We start from the raw sequence: 20,416 nt of genomic DNA on the forward strand, positions 1-20,416 counted from the left end.
GACACGGGAGGGGCAGGGCGCAAAGTATATGGCGCCCCGGAACCGATCTGCAGGCTGTGGAAGCGCCTCGCGGACCTGGCGAGGAACGCCTCGGGTTCATCCTCCCCCATCATCTTATGTAGCGGGGGGACAAGGGGGGGGGGGGGCCCTCGGTTGTTGCTCGCCGGGTCTGGTGCGCTCCGAGAGGAGATCTGTATTGCCTGCTGGTTTTCCCGGCGCGCCCCCTGATCCCGCTCGCGGGCCCTCGCCATCTCCTGGAACTGCAGGGCTTGTTGCTCCTGCATTGCTCCAGGGGGGAGCGTCTCGGTGTGCTGGTGCTATTTGCGCATATTTAAATGAGGTACTATGCAAACATTTGCTGCAAAATTGGCCCCTTTCTTTGCAAATGAGCCTCATTGCAAAAATCTTCCAATTCACTCAGTTCGAGTTCGAGTGAAGCTATTATTACCCTCTGTAGTAGTACACTGTACCACCAGGTTCTAGTGTCTGTAGTACCTGGTGGTAATTGCGCAGACAAAAAAAGGGAGTGGACAAAAAAAGGGAGTGGTGCTAATCTGCTCCCTGCACAATCACTGCATATATACCTGTCCGGTTCAACATTGCGATTTGAAAATAATGCACATTACATCTAGAATCACCATTAAGCATTACTCCTGGGGACCATTACATCTTATGTTATCTTGTGTTTATTTAATAAAAAATAAACATGTTTTGGAACGGAACATGATGTTCTGTACATCTAATAGAATCAAGATATACATCTCTGATTATAAAGAACGAATGGTTTGAAAGAATGAATGAATCTGTGGTCTTTTTTATTGTAGATGTACATAATTGAATAAAACAAATGAAAACACTGTGCGTAACCATGTATAAAAGGTGTTTTAATTTACATAAAATAAATGTGAAATATTGCAACAAATTTAATAGCAATTACATTACATTACATTTAGCAGACGCTTTTATCCAAAGCGACTTACAATTATTCAAACACCGACGGACGCAGCCATCAGGAGCAATTAGGGGTTAAGTGTCTTGCTCAAGGACACTACAGCATGCTAGCAGAAGGAGCCTGGGATTGAACCAGCAACCTTTATATTACTAGATGACCAGCTAGCCATACTTAATGTATAGCAAAACTTGCAATATTGTGTGTTTTCATCGTTCGAAGGGCGTTTTGGGGGAACCGTTCCTTTTATTGTATCCGCACTGCTGGAACTACTGTTGGAACGATCATAGTTATTAGAACTCTGTTTTGAGCAACTTATTTAGCTTCTGCTCCAGGACAGGAACTGAACCTTTAGTGATATAGGTGCCAGTGATGGATCCAGACCTAAGACTATGGTCCCTCGCACCGAGTCCACCCGGTCAAGTCGCATCGCTCTGGGTGGGGACCAGCCCACGTACACTCAGCGGTAATAAAAAAAACGCATAAACAAATTTTAGTGGAATGATAAGGTGAAATAAGTGAAAGTTAAGAAGTAAATACAGCAAGAAACTCGTTCTGAAACCCTGTTGGATGAGGTCACATCAGCGTCACCAGTACCAGTGCCAGGTTCTTAGGGAGCTGCCCTGGGTCCTAGTGCCCCTCAGGGAGTCCCCTCATGTGCAAAAACACATCACTTCGTATTGTGAGGTCCCAGATTATATATATTCCGACTCATATATATATATATATATATATATATACATATACACACTGACACGCGCACGCACGCACGCATGCACACGCACACACACACACACACACACACACACACACACACACACACACACACACACACACACACACACACACACACACACACACACACACACACACACACACATCATTGATCATTGTGTCACCCAACAGGTCTGGAAGCCCTCACACCTAACCGGTACATATGCAAACGCAGACCCATTGACGAAAATCTCCACATCTCGATGGAGCAATCCACCCCTTTCTCACTGAGAGGTGAAAATTCCTGAAGCCCTGAGGGGGAATCGAATATCCAGTTAACTATCATATGGCGATTTATTTAATAGCTGGCAACAATTCCGTGAAGTAAACCATGGAGTTTAAACTGTATCAACAGTAAAACAATCTTGAGTGTTCAGAAGGAGCCCTCTACTGTTTAGTCTTTTTAACATTTGTAGAAATTATTATTATATCCCTGGTGTTGATTTTATTCGATGGACTTGATTCGATGACTGATTTTTAACAGTTTATTGTGCCATGTTGTTTTTTGGAGTTTTGGAAAATCAATCTTTTAAATGGTGGGGGGGACCGTTTCTCCGACAGAGAAGCTCAAATGCAGAAATTTGTCGTGATATTTCACAATTATCTTAAGTGAAGTAAAAATGTGATAGTTCAAAAACGTTTTAAATTTTTTTTAATCAAAACGCCAAAGACTAGAACCTATAAATCCACACACTTGGCCACCTTAAAGAGAGGCTTGTAAAATGTTAAAACTAGTCACTTTAATGTATCAAGTATTGCATTGCATACCTGTTTTGTCTTACCGCTCAGTAGTATATTGCAGCGTTTATCTCACAACATTGTGTCTATCTTACCACTCAGTATTAAGACACTTAACCCCTAATTGCTCCTGATGGCTGCGTCTTTTTACCTAGACCCAGGTCAAGTTTGGCTGCTCAAACCACACTATCCCCTCACCCGTCAACCAGAGGTGCCTCTTGCGGAGGTCCGCCAGTTTGTCTGCATCTAGGTACTCTTGATAGCTGTTAAAGTGTTAAATCTTCTATATGGGTAAGGTTCAAGTGTGTGACATTTGCACTGACCTTAGTAAAAATGTAGCAGAATAAGGAGTGAAGATGGCTGTATAAATGACTAACAGCAGAATGACCCAGTCCCAGACAGCCTTGAAGGGACTGTAGTGGAGAATGGTCCACTTCTGGATCCGGGGTGTCTGAAGTTTGTATTCAGGCAATACATCTGCGCCCAGAGACAGGACCTGGTAGAGAGATAGAGAGAGTGACAGAGAAAGAGAGAAAGTCAAACTGAAGATGTCTGTCAAAAAACTCTTAAATGGAGAAGAAATATTTACTTAAAACAAAAAATCAGAGATCAGAGAGCATCAAGTCTGTGGTTCTGCACTTCAAAAAGTGACTTATTTCACTGAAAGCCATCCTTATAATTAATTAATTAAAAAAAAAATGTGTGTGGTAGTTGGAGACAATTTCAAAATTGTTTTCTTCAATTCTAGGCCTGTTTAATTTAAAATAATTAAAAAAAAACAAAAAACTCTGGATTCAGGTGTTTCATGTGAAATAAATGCTTCCTTCATGTGTCTGTCCAAGGGGTTTGATTTGGTTCCGACTCTCAGTATTAAATGCCTAGGAGGCATTTTGTTGTACCTCGTGATGAAAGTTCAGGTTGTGCACGCGCTTCTTTTAAGCGAATATTGAAACTTCCAGGTAGTGCTGGCCGATTAAACCATAATGATAATTATCGCGATTATTTCTTCCTCGATGTCGATATAAAATAAGCTTGATAATTTCAAAAATGTCTTACACAGATTTGTGCATTTATTTAGGCAAGTGGTAACAAAAAGCAAATCAATTTGAATGATCTGAAGATGACCTTTCACCTCTAGCCATTCACATTTGATGACATAGAAAGAAGCCCCACACCCTCTTTCCTGGGTAGGTTGCACTTGGAAAGACACCACAGCGGAGACAATGTGGCAGTGTCCAGAATGACCAACTCGGGGGAGAAGCAAGATGATGTATCGTTGACAAATGAGAGCCACATAAATCGATAGTTTGGTGTTTTTTGGGATATTTAAGTTCTGACCAAAAGCAGGCGGTAAAAAGTCACTGACCCAGGTACTCTGGACCATCCGTCAAAGGGGAAGCTCTACAGAGCAACTCTCATTCATTCATTCATTCATTAATAACACCAAACCCATACACAAAGCACCGCTTCATAAACCCCTTCCACTCGACCATATTAGCTGTGCTGATGACCGGAGAGAATATGACAGACAGACCAACGGACACACACACACACACACACACACACACACACACACACACACACACACACACACACACACACACACACACACACACACACACACACACACACACACACACATACACACACACACGATGATGAAGTGTGGCCATTCAGACTTCTCTGTTCATTTCGTCCAATAGATCCATCCTGATGTTCCACTCTGATCCTGCTAATTAGGAAAATGACACTATTCTGTATCTATCAAGGACTAAACAGGCCTTCAATCAACCGTATCATTAACATGACTGATAGTCATATTGAAGATCCTGGTTTCATTTAGAGGCAGTGGTCGTAGCAAAGTAATTACCAGACAATTTCCTGTCATATTTACTTCACTACTATTCCTACTTTTTAGCCACTGGGTTTTTTTGTGAGTGTTATCAGTGTGAGTGAAATTTTTACCATGTCGGTAAAAGTTTCTGCCAAGGTATCCCACAGTGCATTGTGAGGGCAAGATGCTGGCAAAAGGTTTCTATGCAGTGTCGTCCTCAGTTTAGAATGTAGTAACAAGTACGTGGAAAGCCTTTTAAACAACCGTTTCCAAATTGCAGTTCTCAGTTTGCAGATGCAGTTGGTTAAAGTGATTTATCCGAGCCACCTGGATTCAACTTGTTTTGCGTCCAGAATGGTGCACTACGTACTACATGTTTGTTCTATCATCCGGTGTACTTGTGTATGTAAACAGAACGATGGTGTTTCGGACATAAAACATCACTGTATAGCCGCATGCGTCACTTTCTTTCAGCACGGTGTGGGTTGATGACATTGACATTCATGGATATATTTATGGACATTGCTGCATCTTTCGAGGTTGGAATGATCTGTTTCCTGAGAATGATCGCTGGCTGATCACCTGGTTTCTACTGGCAAGAGAAGCCCTTGTTTTATTATTAATGATTGATATTTTCATTCATCCTATTATTATATATGTAATAAACTGGAGCCGTCACCAGATCAACCGCGCAATACAAATTGCCACCACCCAAGAAGATATCAAAGTTCTCCAAAATAGAAAAAACAACTTTTATATCAATCCACTTTCAGCCAAAGTGAGAAGTTCCTGATATGGAGAAATCAAGGCGTGGTTTATGCTAATTAGATGAGTACACTAAGTGAGTCAATTTAGAGTGGTTCATATTTATCGACACGCGAACAAATGTGGCCGGTACACCATATGGTGTTTGTGTTCGGTCCACGAGGGCCCAAGTCTCCAGATGTAGACCAGGTGTAGCAGAAGCCCCAATCACTTGCTGGGCCAGAAGGGGCCAGTTCAGTACAATTCATCACCTTTGACCCTGTGGCTCTCCACCAGATACTTCCAATTTTCAACAGTGGATAACATCTGACAGCATTTACAAACGCATGCATTCTCACCTTGTGTGCGTGTGCATGGGGTCAGTAAGATGCTCCATTTTTCTTAAAGCAGTAGAAAAGGGAGAAAGCGGAGAAAATGCACCCAAACACTCAATGATTTGGTCTGGGACTTCCTTCAGGCATGCGATGGCACATGGAAAACCCTTAACCCTTAACTTTTCTTTTTTTTTTACCTGTGCTGTCAGCATGCTGGGCATACAACACAGAGTATTTGTAAGCCATTGCATCCAGGACAGAGTTAGTCTGCAAGTGGAGTTCAAGTTCTCAACCTGCAATGCAACTCTTTATTCATTCTTATATCATCAAGAACTGCTGCAATAACTCTGTCCTGTGGATGACCTTTAGGATGACAAGAGCACAGGTTTTGGTTATAGAGAACCACCACCAACCCCCCTCTTTGGAGAACGATTTATCATGTTTGGGTCTATAAACAACTGATCACTACTCCAAGAGAGGGAGAATCCCCACGGGTGAGACAAATAAACACAGAAACAAACAATTTACACAAAAACATGAACATTGGACGACAACATGTATTGAAAAACAGTGAATTAGGTCCAAGAAAACCGGAACTACAACTGGTCACGTGGCCTCCTGTCATAATAATGGCAGTAAATGAGGGAGCAAAGGAGAGGAATGCAACCAGGAGGGTGCTGGGCTGCACTCAAAGCAGGTGTGGTGGTGTGCCATGTGTGATGGGACCGCCTGTATGTGTGTGTGTAAGATGTCCACCGGTGAGTGTACATGATTTATCCCCATTGGTACTGGTGTAGAAGGTCGGTATTATGTTGCGTCGCCTCCAAGCAGTGGAAGGGGCCCCGAAGCCCCCCCGAACTCCGCAGCCCTGGAGACACTCTACGGCTGGAGGAAAGCCCCGAGTACCCTGCCCTGTAGCCACAAAAGACCCCTGGGCCCCCAGAGAAGCCAGATGGCCGTGGAGGAACCCCCACACATCCAAGGAGCATGACCCAGTCCCATAGAGCACAAGGCGACTCTGCACCCCAGGGGCGCCACCCAGAAAAGATGTGTTTGTGTGAATGAATAACTTGTTGCCATTGGGTTAAGAACAGGTTGAGTTCCTTGAGTTGAAGACAATTTTCCTGGTTTTCTTGCTTTTACCTCCCCTGATACATTTTTATGATGTGGAGTGTTTTCTAATCTAGTGTAATTAATCTAGGGTAAATTCAGTCATCATGACTGAATTTGTGCTCAAGTTTACTTCACTATTTCACTCTTTATTAGGTTTTTAGATCACCTGCAGTAACTTCAGTCAGTCTGTTTTAACCTCTGAGTTACAATCTGGTTGCTTCCTTCACTGTTCTGTTATTTTGCCATATTTTTGCACTTACATTGCTACCCCATCTCCAAAAGTATTAGGCTCCATCTCCACAAGCATCATCTCTCACCTCCACCAGAATCATGTTACACCTCCACCTCATCTCCCCAAATGTCAGCTCCCACCTCCACCAGTATTAGGTTCCACCTTCACCACCTACTGCTCAGCTTCTGCAGAAGAATAGTTATTTTGGAGAACGCTTCTTCAAAATAACTACGTATATATTATACAATTATACAGTGGAGTCCATATTATCAAAACACTGAATAATAGTTATTAGAATGTACTTTTCATTCAACCTTCCAACAACAGTTAAATGTTGCTGGAAATACAGCAATTAGTAGGGCCATCTGTCTGTGGTCTAAGTGTCGTCTACAATATTGTTCTGCCGCCTGAAGCTTTAGCACCAAAGCAGACATGCAGCAAATAACCTTATGTTCAGAGAGGAATGCCGAAAGATGATAATTCAGAAAAAAAGTTTACAATCAGAAGTGTACCAATCAGAAGTACCAATATATGAAGAAAAAAGTTCATTTGTAATAAAATATTTTTCATGCAAGAATAAACGTGGCAATATAATCTAATTAAGTCAAACAATTGTTTCAAGAATTTTAACAATAATGTATAATTTCTATGTCTGCCAATATATATGCACGTAAGGTTAATGTCCACACTAGAGGGAAGGGTTCCGTTTCCAAACAAGGATGAAACACGTCGCTGCTTTTATAATGCTATGAAGACACTCATGGAAATGTTTGTGTCGCCCAGCCTCATCTGCAAGTCACCCTTTAAAATCTTTCCATTTTCTATCTGTGTGCAAAGTTTGACTCTTTGGTTTGGTTCAGTATTGTGTATGGGCACAATTGGTATGTTAGGCCAACCTAACACAATCAAAAATGATACCCTGATCAGAAGTGCACATTGGACGTGTACTTGACAACTCTGTGAACCTCTGAAAATTACCCAGAAATCCCCTCTCTATGGCCCTACTGTCACGACCAGAACTGGGAGGGACCCAAACGCACGACACAGGGAGACGGGAGGCAGGCAAGGGATGTTTATTAGCCGGGACGGTGGAGCTGGCCGGGGGGACCCGCTCGGGTGGGGATGGAGCAGGGCAGGGCAGGGCAGGGATGATGATGACCAGGAGATGGGGTCCAGGATCCGGGTGGAGAGACGGGGAACCAGGCTGGATGGAGATGGACGGAGAGCCTTGGTCGACAGGCGGAGACAGGCAGGTAAACCGGGCTGGCTGGACTTGGAGAGACAGACTGGGTCGACGAGAGGAGACAAGCAGGTAAGGGGAAGGCGAAACAACAAGACATAAACTAGGAACTAGGAATAGGAACTTGGAAGGGAGCCAATAGCGATACAACTCGGGGAAAGCTAGTTGACGGTCTGGCAAGGAATGGCTAGGAAGCTGGGGCAAAATACTGTGCAGGTAATTGATCCCAGGTGTGTGCAATTGGGCTTGAGTAGGGAGCTGCAGATGGGGCAGGGGCGGCCTCTAGTGGCGCTGGGAGGCTGTGGGCCTAACAGTACCCCCCCCTCTACGGACGCCCCTTGGCTGACACCTGGAGCCTGAAGGGCGAGTTCGGTTGAAATCCCGGATGAGGGAGGCATCCAGGATCTGTCTCCGGGGGACCCAGGAGCGTTCCTCCGGGCCGTATCCCTCCCAGTCCACGAGGTACTGGAAGCCCCTCCCCCGGCGCCGCACGTCCAGCAGGCGCCGCACAGTGTAGGTCGGGTGGCCGTCGATGGTGCGGGGGGGTGGTGGGGCCTCGGCGGGGAGGGAGAGAGGGCTGGAAACCACTGGCTTGAGCAGGGATACATGGAAGGTAGGGTGGACACGGAGGGAGGGAGGGAGACGGAGGCGTACGGCACAGGGGTTGATGATTGACTCAATGGGAAAGGGGCCAACATACCGGGGAGCGAGTTTTCGGGAGTCCACCTTGAGGGGCAAGTCCTTTGTGGAGAGCCATACCATCTGTCCGGGGACGTATGTAGGTGCGGACACACGGTGCCGGTTCGCCCGCCACTGGGACCTGGCAGAGGCCCGGAGTAGGGCAGAGCGGGCCCTCCTCCACGTCCTCCGGCAGCGACCAATGTGGGCCTGAACGGAGGGTACGGCGATCTCAGCCTCCTGGGCAGGGAACAGCGGGGGTTTGTAGCCCAGAGAGCATTGGAAGGGCGACAGGCCGGAGGAGGCGTTCACCAGGGTGTTGTGGGCGTACTCGGCCCATGGCAGCTGGTCGTTCCAGAGGGTGGGGCTGGTGGTTGTCAGGCAGCGGAGCATGGCTTCCACCTCCTGGTTCGCCCGCTCCGTCTGGCCGTTGGTCTGGGGGTGGAAACCGGAGGAGAGACTGACCTGTGCCCCCAGGGCCGAGCAGAAGGCGCGCCAGACCTTGGAGGTGAACTAGGGTCCTCTGTCTGACACCACGTCTGCCGGAATGCCATGGCGGCGGAACACCTCGGCCACCAGCAGGTCTGCGGTCTCCCTCGCCGATGGTAGCTTGGGCAGGTCGAGGAAGTGGGCCGCCTTAGAAAAGCGGTCCACCACCGTGAGGATGGTAGTGTTGCCCCGGGATAGTGGAAGACCGGTGATGAAGTCCGGGCGATGTGGGACCAAGGACGAGTCGGGATGGGTAATGGGCGGAGGAGGCCGGAGCGGGGTCGGGTGGAGGTCTTGGACCGGGCGCAGGTGGGGCAGGCCGAGACAAAGGACTGGGTGTCAGGGAGCAGGGTCGGCCACCAGAAGTGCTGGCGGACGACGGCCAGGGTGCGGGGGATCCCGGGGTGGCAGCTGAGGAGGGAGGCATGGGCCCACTGCAGAACCTGGGAGCGTGCAGAGTCAGGGACGAACAGGCGGTTAGGGGGTCCGGTACCTGGGTCGGGCTCGTGCTCCTGCGCTTGGGTGACGAGGGACTCGATCTCCCAGGTGTGCGTGGCGGCAAGGCACAGGGGTGGAAGGATAGGTTCAGGATCCCCTGTCTTCTCCTCTGGCGCGAACACACGGGACAGGGCGTCAGGTTTGGTGTTCTTGGTTCCTGGGCGGTAGGATAAGGGAGAAGTTAAACCGGCCAAAACCGGTCACCTGGCCTGCCGGGAGTTGAGCCGCTTCGCCGTCCGGATATAGGCCAAGTTCTTATGATCGGTCCAGACAACGAAGGGGTGGATTGCTCCCTCAAGCCAGTGGCGCCATTCCTCCAAGGCTAGTTTGACAGCCAGTAGTTCCCGGTTACCCACGTCATAGTTGCGCTTGGGTGGTGTGAGCCTGCGGGACAGAAAGGCACAGGGGTGGAGCTTACCATCGGTTGGGGAGCGCTGAGAAAGTACTGCTCCTACCCCCGTGTCTGAAGCGTCCACCTCTACCACGAACTGGAGGTTGGCGTCGGTCTGGGCCAGGACTGGGGCCGAAGAAAAGCGGATCCTGAGGTCGAGGAACGCGGCCTTGGCCGCGGGGGCCATTTGAAGGCCACTGCGGTGGAGGTAAGGGCTGAGAGGGGAGCAGCGATGCGACTGAAGTTACGGATGAAGCGCCGGTAGAAGTTTGCAAACCCGAGGAACTGTTGGAGCGGCTTCCTATTGGCTGGTGTTGGCCACTCCACCACGGCGGCCACCTTCTTGAGGTCCATCTCCAGCCTCCCTCGGCCAATGATGAACCCTAGGAAGGAAATGGATGGAACATGGAAGACATACTTCTCGGCCTTAACAAACAGACGGTTTTTCAGGAGGCGCTGCAGCACCAGGTGTACATGCTTTACGTGGTCGGAGAGGGATTTGGAGAAAATCAAGATGTCGTCGAGGTAAACAAAGACAAAGGAGTTGAGCATGTCCCGGAGGACATCGTTAATTAGGGCCTGGAAGACCGCTGGGGCATTTGACAGCCCAAAGGGCATAACAAGGTACTCAAAGTGTCCGAGCGGGGTGTTAAAGGCAGTCTTCCACTCGTCCCCCTCGCGGATGCGGACCAGGTGGTAAGCTTTGCGGAGATCGAGCTTGGAAAAGTGGGTGGCCCCCTGGATGGGGACGAAGACTGAATCCATCAGGGGCAAGGGGTACTTGTCTTTGATCGTGATGTCGTTCAGTCCCCTGAAATCAATGCAAGGACGGAGGGTCTTGTCCTTCTTCGCAACAAAGAAGAACCCTGCGCCTAGCGGAGAAGACAAGGGGCGAATAATCCCGGCAGTGAGAGAGTCGCGGGTGTAAGTCTCCATGGCCTCCTGTTCGGGCCGGGAGACGTTATACAGGCGACTGCAGGGGAGGGGGGCGCCTGGCAGGAGGTTGATTGCGCAGTCGTAGGGGCGATGAGGTGGTAAGGATAGCGCCTCCTGCTTGCTGAAGACCGGGGCCAGGTCCAGATATTGCGATGGAACCGAGGGCAGGTCAGGGCTCTTGGGGACCCCCGGCGGCACGCCCGGTGGCAGGGTTGAGGCCGAGCGGAGGCAGTGGGCATGACAGTGTGTGCTCCAGGAGCTCACGCTGCCCGAGCGCCAGTCCATCTGGGGGTTGTGGGACTGGAGCCAGGGGTACCCCAGAACCACGGGGTTCAGTGGGGAATCAATAAGGAAGAACCTTAAAGACTCACGGTGGTTGCCGGAGAGTAGCAGCTTGAGGGGAGCTGTCTGGTGGGTAATCCGGGTCAGATGTGACCCGTTCAGCCCCTTGACCTCGAGCGGTGCGGGGAGAGGGACGGGTGTCAGCCCTAGCTGGCGTGCTAGTCCCTGGTCGAGAAAACTCGCATCCGCCCCGGAATCTATGAGAGCGGAGGAAGAGCGTGTTATATCTCCCCACGAGAGGGTAGCTGGGAGTAGCGGACGGGAGAGAGGGTTGGCGCTCGAGCGACCGGAACGTAACCCTACCGAGGAGTCGCCCTCTCGTGGCCGGACCGGGCAGGTGGCTCGGAGGTGTCCCAGCCGGCTGCAATACAGACAGGCGCCGGTCTGTATGCGGCGTGCTCGTTCCTCGGGGGAGATCCGGGAGCGACCAAGTTGCATTGGCTCGGCATCGGAGAGAGTCGGGGGACTTGTGAGGCGCCCAAGAGTAGCGGGCGCTGGAGACCGGGGTGTGGCCGCCCAGGCGGGAGGCACGGACTGGAGGCTCGCCCCCTCCCTCTCGCGCCGGCGCTCCCGGAGCCGGTTGTCCGGACGGATTGCGGTCTCTACTAGTTGGTCCAGGTCCGTGGGCTCGTCCCGCCACGCCAACTCGTCCCGCAAGTCGTCGTTCAGGGCCCGCTGAAACACGTCCTGCAGGGCTCCGTCATTCCAGCCGCTTTCCGCGGCTAGAGTCCGGAACTCGACGACGAGGGAGGCGACGCTACGGGAACCCTGCTGGAGGGAGACGAGTCTTCTGGCGGCCTCCTTGCCGCAAACTGGGTGGTCGAAGACTCTCCTCATTTCGTGGGTGAACAGATCGTAGGAGAGACTCACGGGGCCCCCCATACTCCAAACCGCGGAAAACCCAGCCGAGAGCCGCCCCTCTCAGGCAGGAGATGAGGAACGCGATGCGGGCACTATCGGAGGCGTACGACGACGGCCGCTGTTGGAAAACCACCGCGCACTGCACAAGGAAGGCGCGGCAGGTGCCGAAATCGCCGTCATAAGGCGCTGGAGCCGGAACGTGGGGCTCAGGGGGGACGAGAGAGGCGCTGGGAGCCCTGGTGGGGGAAGGAGGGCGGGTCGGAGGGGCAGGGGGGGCCACGGGGGCCGGAGGACCCTGCAGGCTGCTGACGGCCACCGAGATGGTCCGGAGGTGTTCCGCGATGTCCCGGAGGGCCTGGTCATGATGCCCAAGCAACACTCCTTGGTCCCGGAGTGCGCGACGGAGCCCTTCTGTGTCGGCTGGGTCCATGTTTTCCTGGCCAGACCGTACTGTCACGACCAGAACTGGGAGGGACCCAAACGCACGACACAGGGAGACGGGAGGCAGGCAAGGGATGTTTATTAGCCGGGACGGTGGAGCTGGCCGGGGGGACCCGCTCGGGTGGGGAGGGAGCAGGGCAGGGCAGGGCAGGGATGATGATGACCAGGAGATGGGGTCCAGGATCCGGGTGGAGAGACGGGGAACCAAGCTGGATGGAGATGGACGGAGCCTTGGTCGACGAGCGGAGACAGGCAGGTAAACCGGGCTGGCTAGACTTGGAGAGACAGACTGGGTCGACGAGAGGAGACAAGCAGGTAAGGGGAAGGCAAGACAACAAGACATAAACTAGGAACTAGGAACTAGGAATAGGAACTTGGAAGAGAGCCAATAGCGATACAACTCGGGGAAAGCTAGTTGACGGTCTGGCAAGGAATGGCTAGGAAGCTGGGGCTAAATACTGTGCAGGTAATTGATCCCAGGTGTGTGCAATTGGGCTTGAGTAGGGAGCTGCAGATGGGGCAAGGGCGGCCTCTAGTGGCGCTGGGAGGCCGTGGGCCTAACACCTACACAAAGACGTTCATGTGTACCTTTCATCCTCTAGTCTTTTTCCATGTCAAATGTTTTGTTGCAATAGGCAATATCGTCCACCTGCTTCCACTTAAATCTTACAGGAACATGTTTCTCCATGACGCCCCACCCGATTATTTTCCTCAACATCTGTGTCGTAATCTCTCTTTCTGTCTTCATTGTCGTTTATAACTGATGGGTAAACAGACCTGGCCTATCAGGCAGCCAGTTAGACATGACCAATCACTCATTTCTAAAGGCCTTAGGGCTGATGAGGAGACTAGATTGATCCAAACCACCAAGTTTGGCCATGGGTTGGGCGGCCTTATGAGTGAGTAATCATTTCAAACCTGAAAACCGCAACTGCTTGAAAGAGCCTTATGTCCCACAGCCTCTTGATAAGAATGACTTAATCAAACCATGACTTATCGAGCAGATCTTCTGGAGGGACTGTGGACCTGATCACCTGACTATATCAATCAGCAGTACTTTCTTTTCTGACCATAGGCCTGGAAGACCTAATAAAAAATTATACACCGTTCTTCCCTGAAGGATGTTGCATCCTGTTAATGATGGCAGCATAGCAATTTAAATTAAATTTAAAATTTAATTACATTTTTTTTTATTTAACCTTCGGTAGATTTATAGGGGGATTAGAGGGAAGGAGCTATTTACTGTAAACAATCAGACATATTGGCTACTACTAGATTCAACAGTTTAAAGGATCCTTCTAGATCCTCAAAGGTTAGCAACTTTATAAAGGATTCTTCTATAATGAGAAGCTACCTTTTTCCATTAACCCCCCCACTTAACCAGCAGATAGATTACACCGCCTTTGTGTGGATTGCGGGTGCTATTAGTAATTTTTCAGACTGTTAAAGTATTAGGATCCCTCGTATATACTTCATCCTCAAACGGGGATGCTGCCGCCCTCTCTCTCCGCTTCCGGTCCAGGACGACGGGACGACAAGTGCTGCGCTTCGATGACTTTTGCTTTTTGGTGATTGTATTGGTTAAACTACTTTAAGATTACTTCATTCACAATTTCTACAAATCTTAGCTTCAAAAGTTATTTTAATATGCATTAGCTTTATATTCTGCTTGAATCAACTTTAACTACTTGTTCTCATGTTTGTATCAAGTACCAGCTGCACCAGCTACGCGCAACAGTGGCTAGCAGCTAAGTGGCTACAAGCTACAAACAAACTGACACGCTGCGTGCTGCTCTGACACAGTGGTGCGTATGGACTAACTTTAGAAGTGACGGGCACCTCCGAAAACGTGGGTCAGCCAGCCCGCTAGCCCGGCTAGAATTGGCCCTAAGCAGTCTGCTAGCCGCAGAGAGCCTGTGGAGGTTTCTAATAGATTTGCCCCTTTAGCTAGTCCTACAATAGCTAGTTACCTGGCTCCTGAACCTTAGGCATAGGTGACTCCATCGCCCAACACGTCAGGCTTAAAAGGCACAATCAAAGATCATAAAGAGTAACATAGCTAGAACTTGTTACCTCGCCAGAAAGATGAGTTGGCATTGAGTAATCGTCTCCGGTTCCTTGCCTATGAGAGGCAATTATTAAAGGTTCAGTAGATTAGGCTCGCTGAACCGGTGGCTGGCTAAGTACTGTAGAGATCAGGGACTTGCCTTTGTGGAAAACTGGCTGTCCTTCTGGGGGGCGACCCAACCGGCCAAGGATGCACGGCATTCACCCTAACAGGGAAGGGCTATCACTCTTTCTTGGAACATAGATAAATGTTTGAGTCAGGCATTACAACTTACTCTCGTGCAGGTCAGGACACAGGTGAGTAGAGAGGCTGGTAGTACCACTTTAAAGGGTGTGGACTCTAGCCCAGTCAAGGTAGAGCAGGCTAATAGTAAGTCTGTATATGCTACACAGGGAAGGGATACAGATGGGCCATCCAAAGGTGCCCTGGAGCCACCAGTGGTCTAACGGGCGGCCCCGCTTATAGTTCCTAGAATTACAAATCAGGATGTAAACAATGCAATCTCATGAAAAATGAATACCAGGGAGGGAGTTGGGGTAAAGGCCATCGATCAGCCTACTTTAATGAGAATAGGTCTAATGAATATCAGATCACTCCCCTCCAACGCACTAAGTGATTTGATCAGAGACCAAAATCTCAATATGATGGGTCTATGTGAAATCTAACGATTTCTTGCCACTAAACAAAGCTTCTCCATCAAACTATGTTTGCTACCATATTTTGTGTCCATCCAATAAAGGTGGTGGCTTTGTCCTGATCTCTAAATCTAATCTTAACCCTAATCCTAAATTGAACAATGACTTTAAAACATTTGGGGTTCTTGTTAAAGAAGACCACTTGCTTGTTGTTCTTTTTATGCGGTCCACAACACCACTGCCCGTTTACCTAACAGTGATCTACCGTCCTCCTGGCCCCTACATGAGCTTCTTAGATTGATTCTGACTTTGTTCCTGACATGGCGATGCAGGCAGATATATTAATTATGGGTGACTTTAATATTCATGTGAACTCCCCGCCTGAACCCCTTAGCAGGACGTTCAAGAAGATAATAGATACATTTGGCTTTATACAGCTCATACATGAACCGACCCATAATAATGGTACCACTATTGACCTTGTATGAAAACAGGGCATCGATACCTATAACGTAGTGGCTCTTCCCTATACCTCTATGTCTGACCACCATTTAACAAAATTTGAAATCTTTATCCACTGCCAGTGTTCTGAGCATGACCAGAGCTATAGCAGCCATAACATTAGTGCCTTAACTACTACCGCACTTTTTGACCAATTACCCACAGCTGTTGCTTCCTTTCCATTTTACAAAGGTCCCATTGAAAACCTTACAAACTAATTGAATGCAGCCCTCCAAAATGCTTTAGACACAGTGACACCAGTAAGAATAAAATCAAGTGTGAGGAAACCAACACCTTGTTTTTCAGATGACAGCCGAGCACTGCTAAGAAATCCTGTAGGATCCTGTAGAATATAAATGGTTTGAAGTGTTCCGTCAGGCATGGGTTGATAGCTTGCTGAACTACAAATGTCCTCTTTCGTTGGGTTTCACCAGGTCCTAAAAAAATCCTAAAACTAACTTTATTTTATATGATAGCTATGCTAACCAAACAACAGCCTATTCTCAACAGCTCAGCTCAGCTCAACTAATGACTTCATGCAATTCTTTACTAAGAAAATTGACCTTATTAATAATAATAATAATAATAATAATAATAATAATAATAACTTAAATGTATATAACGCCTTTCAAAAAACCCAAGGTCGTTTTACAGGAGAGGGGCGGGGGGCGGGGGGGATTAAGTGAGAGAGGTGCAGGAACAAACAAAACAAAGGGATAGCTAAACTAACTAAAACAAACTCATGGGGAAAGGCCAAAAAGGTGGGTCTTGAGGGTTGTCTTGAAAGTGTCCAGGGTCGGGGCGTTACGGATTACAGGAGGGAGAGAGTTTCAGAGGGTGGGGGCTGCCACACTGAAAGCTCTGTCCCCGGAAGTTCGTAGTCTGGTACGGGGGACGGACAGCAGACCCATGTCTGAGGACCGCAAATTCCAGGATGGAGTGTGCTGGTGGAGGAGGTCGGACAGGTATTGGGGGGCGAGTGCGTGAGGGGATTTGTATGTGAGGAGGAGGAGTTTGTCAGAGATGTGGAAATTGACCAGTAGCCAGTGGAGGTGGATGAGGGTGGGGGTGATGTGCTGCCAGGGCTTGGTGTGAGTGAGAATACTGGCAGCTGAGTTCTGCACATCTCCAATCTTCTTGAAAAAATCATAGCACAACAGATAACTGATCGCATGATCTCTATTGATCCATTTAAATTGTTTCAGTCCAGATTCAGCGCTCCACTCCAATGAGATGGCCATAAAAAAAGTTGTTAATGGAACCAAAAAGAGGGGTGAAAGAAATATCAGAAACGAAATTTAGATTGTATTAAACAAGAGACTAAATAATGCAATCCTCACCAGAATCTCCAACAAGATCTTGCAGACAGGAGAGTGGCCAACACCATGGACTCAATCCCTCATCATACAGTAGCTCTACCCAAAAAAGGTAACCTACAACTATGCTAGAATTATAGAACAATTAGCCTTATCAGCCATGCAAGCAAAGTGATGCTGAAAGTCATTCAGTCAATTAAAACCACAGGCCGAAGAGATCATAGCAAAAGAACAGGCTGGCTTCCTCATTGGGTGAAGTACAACAGAACAGATTTTCAATCCTTGTGTTCCGTGTGAAAAATACACACAACACCAACAAGACATCTTCCACATATTTGTGGATTTCAAGAAGGCATGACGTCTTTGGGCCACCATGAGGAAATATAATATAGGCAGGAAACTAACACAGACCATCCAACAGCTATATGCTAAAACCACCAGCGCCGTCCTACACCAGGGCCAGATTGGCCAGTGGTTCCATACCACTGTTGGCGTCCGTCAGGGATGTCTCTTGTCACCAGCACTGTTCAACATATACCTTGAACATATTATGACAGAAGCCCTCGAAAATCACCAAGGGACTGTCAATATAGGAGGACGTACCATCAGCAACCTCCAATTTGCCGTTAACATCAACGGCTTAGCAGGGAGTAAGAGAGAGCTGGAGAGTCTATCACAGTAACCAGAATAAACTTGAAGAAGTCACCAGTTCAAGTACCTTGGAGCTACTATCAGCGAAGAAGGCTCAAGGCCTGAAGTCCTCGCAAGGGCAGCGCAAACAACAGCAGCACTTACCAAACTAAAATACATATGGAGAGATAAGAACATCAGCCTCTGGCCCAAAGAATACTGGGCATCACATGTATGGAACACATTACCAACGCAGAGGACCAAAGACGGATTACAGCAGAAATAGGCCAATATGAAGAGTTACTGACCACTGTAAGGAGAAGCAAGCTGCAATGGTATGGTCATATTATCAGAGACAGTGGTCTCCCAAAGATAATACTCCAGGGAACAGTAAGAGGCAGAAGAAAGCGAGGCCAACAGAGGGCGGACAACATCACAGAATGTTGGACAGAAAAGAACAGGAAAGAACTTTGCCACAGACCCTTGCCGGTGACAGAGAGACGTGGAGGAGGACAGTAACCAGCTCCATCATTCAGCGCCCCTACGACCCAGAGGGTTACGGGAAACGAGATGAGAGATTAAAGTAGAAAACGGAAAATCAATATGTGATGTTGGTGTTGACCACAAATAAATGAATGTATGGGAAACACTGCAAGTACATATCAAAATTCCTTGGATTACTGAGGGTTCCTTCCAAACATATTTATCTGACGAGCATGCTGGCAGACAGTGCAAAATATGTCTAGCTTGTGCAAAGTATGCACTGTTGGATTTTATCAAAGGAAAATACGCTTTCACTGTTCTCCTGACTGGATTCCCTCAATTCATCATCTTGCCCCTTGGTGACAAAGAAGATGTTCCCAAACAAGAATGCTATTTTCGGCGGATATACCGATATTTATACAGATATATTTTCGGCTGACATTCATCGGATATACCGAGATAATCTCTGAAGTAGATTGTGTTCATGCGGCACACTGTGATAACGTCATGCGTTTCGTTAATCTGATGGCTGAAAGTGTTGTCTGTCAAGGCATGGATTCAATTTGAATGCTTTGCAAATGCTGCAAATCTGCAAAAGGCTAGTCTCTCTATATTTCTCTTGTGATATACTGTAAAGACCCCACAAGAAGGACTGGTAGTAGAATCAAATTTGTTATGTCAAAATTATTCTTGTAAAAAATGTAAAAATGTATTTTGGACAAAAAAAAAATCGAGCAAACTCCAACCATTAACAGTAGAACAGTGACATATTTTAATTTCAGTAATTAGCTGGAAATGAATTTGCGGCTTCTTAAAAACCCCCCAGATTTTTCAGTAACATATTCTTTCTCTGACAGACATAATTGGTGCATGGCTGAATTTCAATGAAAACACATGGGAAATGGCTTACATTCTTGTATTGATATTAAACAGCAAGTAAAACCCTCTTTCAGATTTGTGAAATTATAAGTGAAAGAAGAGAAAAGGTGAATTTCAGTGTTTTTTTCTACACACAGGCCATTTAAGACCAGGTCTAGATAGAAAACTACTGTACTTATAGTAGTAAAACCTGGACTCCATTATAAAAAAAAAGCCTAAACAGCATTTCAAAACCCTATTTCAGATCTGTGACTGGTTTACTAACGGATCTAAACGAATGGAAATAAATCTAAATCTAAAATAAAAACACACAGGGACCATAAACATCATAACTGAGTATATAAATAGGTTAACAAAGTATTGTTGTATAGTATATGTTATTATAGGCCAGGCTTAAAATGCAACACACAATTTGATAAAAAAAATATCTAGAGGGTTCCCGCTCTGTTTTTCTATCCACCAAGGGGTCCTTGGGCTTAAAAAGGTGGAAGACCCCTGGGTTAGAGTCACAAAGTACTCACATTACAGAGATAATAAGATTATCTCCAACATGCTTACTCTGACCCATGTTGGAATGAAAAGGAAAAATGCTTTTCGATTACTTAGCTGCAGCAGAGTGGTAAGTTTCTCAATAGTGACGCGTTCAGGCAAGGTTATGCTATAAACAGTTTTAAATGATTGGAAAGCAAGGTGCCAGTAGCATTCACAGTTCAGTCATTTAGTAGATGCCTTTATCCAAGCCAACTCACACTAGCTTTAATTTGTCAACAGTAGTTGTACCCACCAAACTCACGGTCACCATCACCAAAGCATTCAGTAATAACAAGTGAACTAAGCATAGTCACAAGGTTGGATGAAGTTCAGCAGAATTGATCAGAATTGAATAGGAAATACTATACTATTGTCAAAAAACAACAACTGATTGGCCCTTTTAAGACACATTTTCCCGCTTCCGGCTTTGTAATCCTTTTCATTTTTTGGATGTGACTATTTTATAGAAGTTGAATTTAATTTTAGTTTTTATTAATTCTCTATGATTTTTTATAATCTATTAAGATCTGGCAGAGTTCTACAACTCAAATGTGATTCAAAGCTGTTAATGGATCTAAGGATCCACGTACTCACCCAGTTTCCCACTAAAGTACATATTTCAAGTTACTCAAGTCACTCAAGTCAGAAGCTATGTCGTAATCAGAGTACTGTGTGGTTTTACCCGCACCTGATGGCAGTCTGACATAGTGAGATGATGCCAAAACGGCGTCTGAAATGAACTGCATTCCACTATGTGGCTCATATGTACGATGTGCGT

General features: G+C 47.4%; 1 protein-coding gene across 1 annotated transcript in view; it reads right to left on the reverse strand.

Moving 5' to 3' along the window:
- LOC307238289 (voltage-gated inwardly rectifying potassium channel KCNH2-like) overlaps positions 1–20,416 on the reverse strand; it is a gene marked incomplete at both ends in the record, with an annotated part of 137,626 nt that overhangs the window by 41,832 nt on the left and 75,378 nt on the right. The window contains one exon of the mRNA XM_080011222.1: positions 2,785–2,957. Within this exon, the coding sequence (XP_079867348.1) occupies positions 2,785–2,957 (173 nt within the window). The remainder of the gene's footprint in view (positions 1–2,784; positions 2,958–20,416) is intronic.

Source organism: Zeus faber, assembly GCF_960531495.2.
Source record: "Zeus faber genome assembly, chromosome: 12".
Lineage (NCBI taxonomy): Eukaryota > Metazoa > Chordata > Actinopteri > Zeiformes > Zeidae > Zeus > Zeus faber.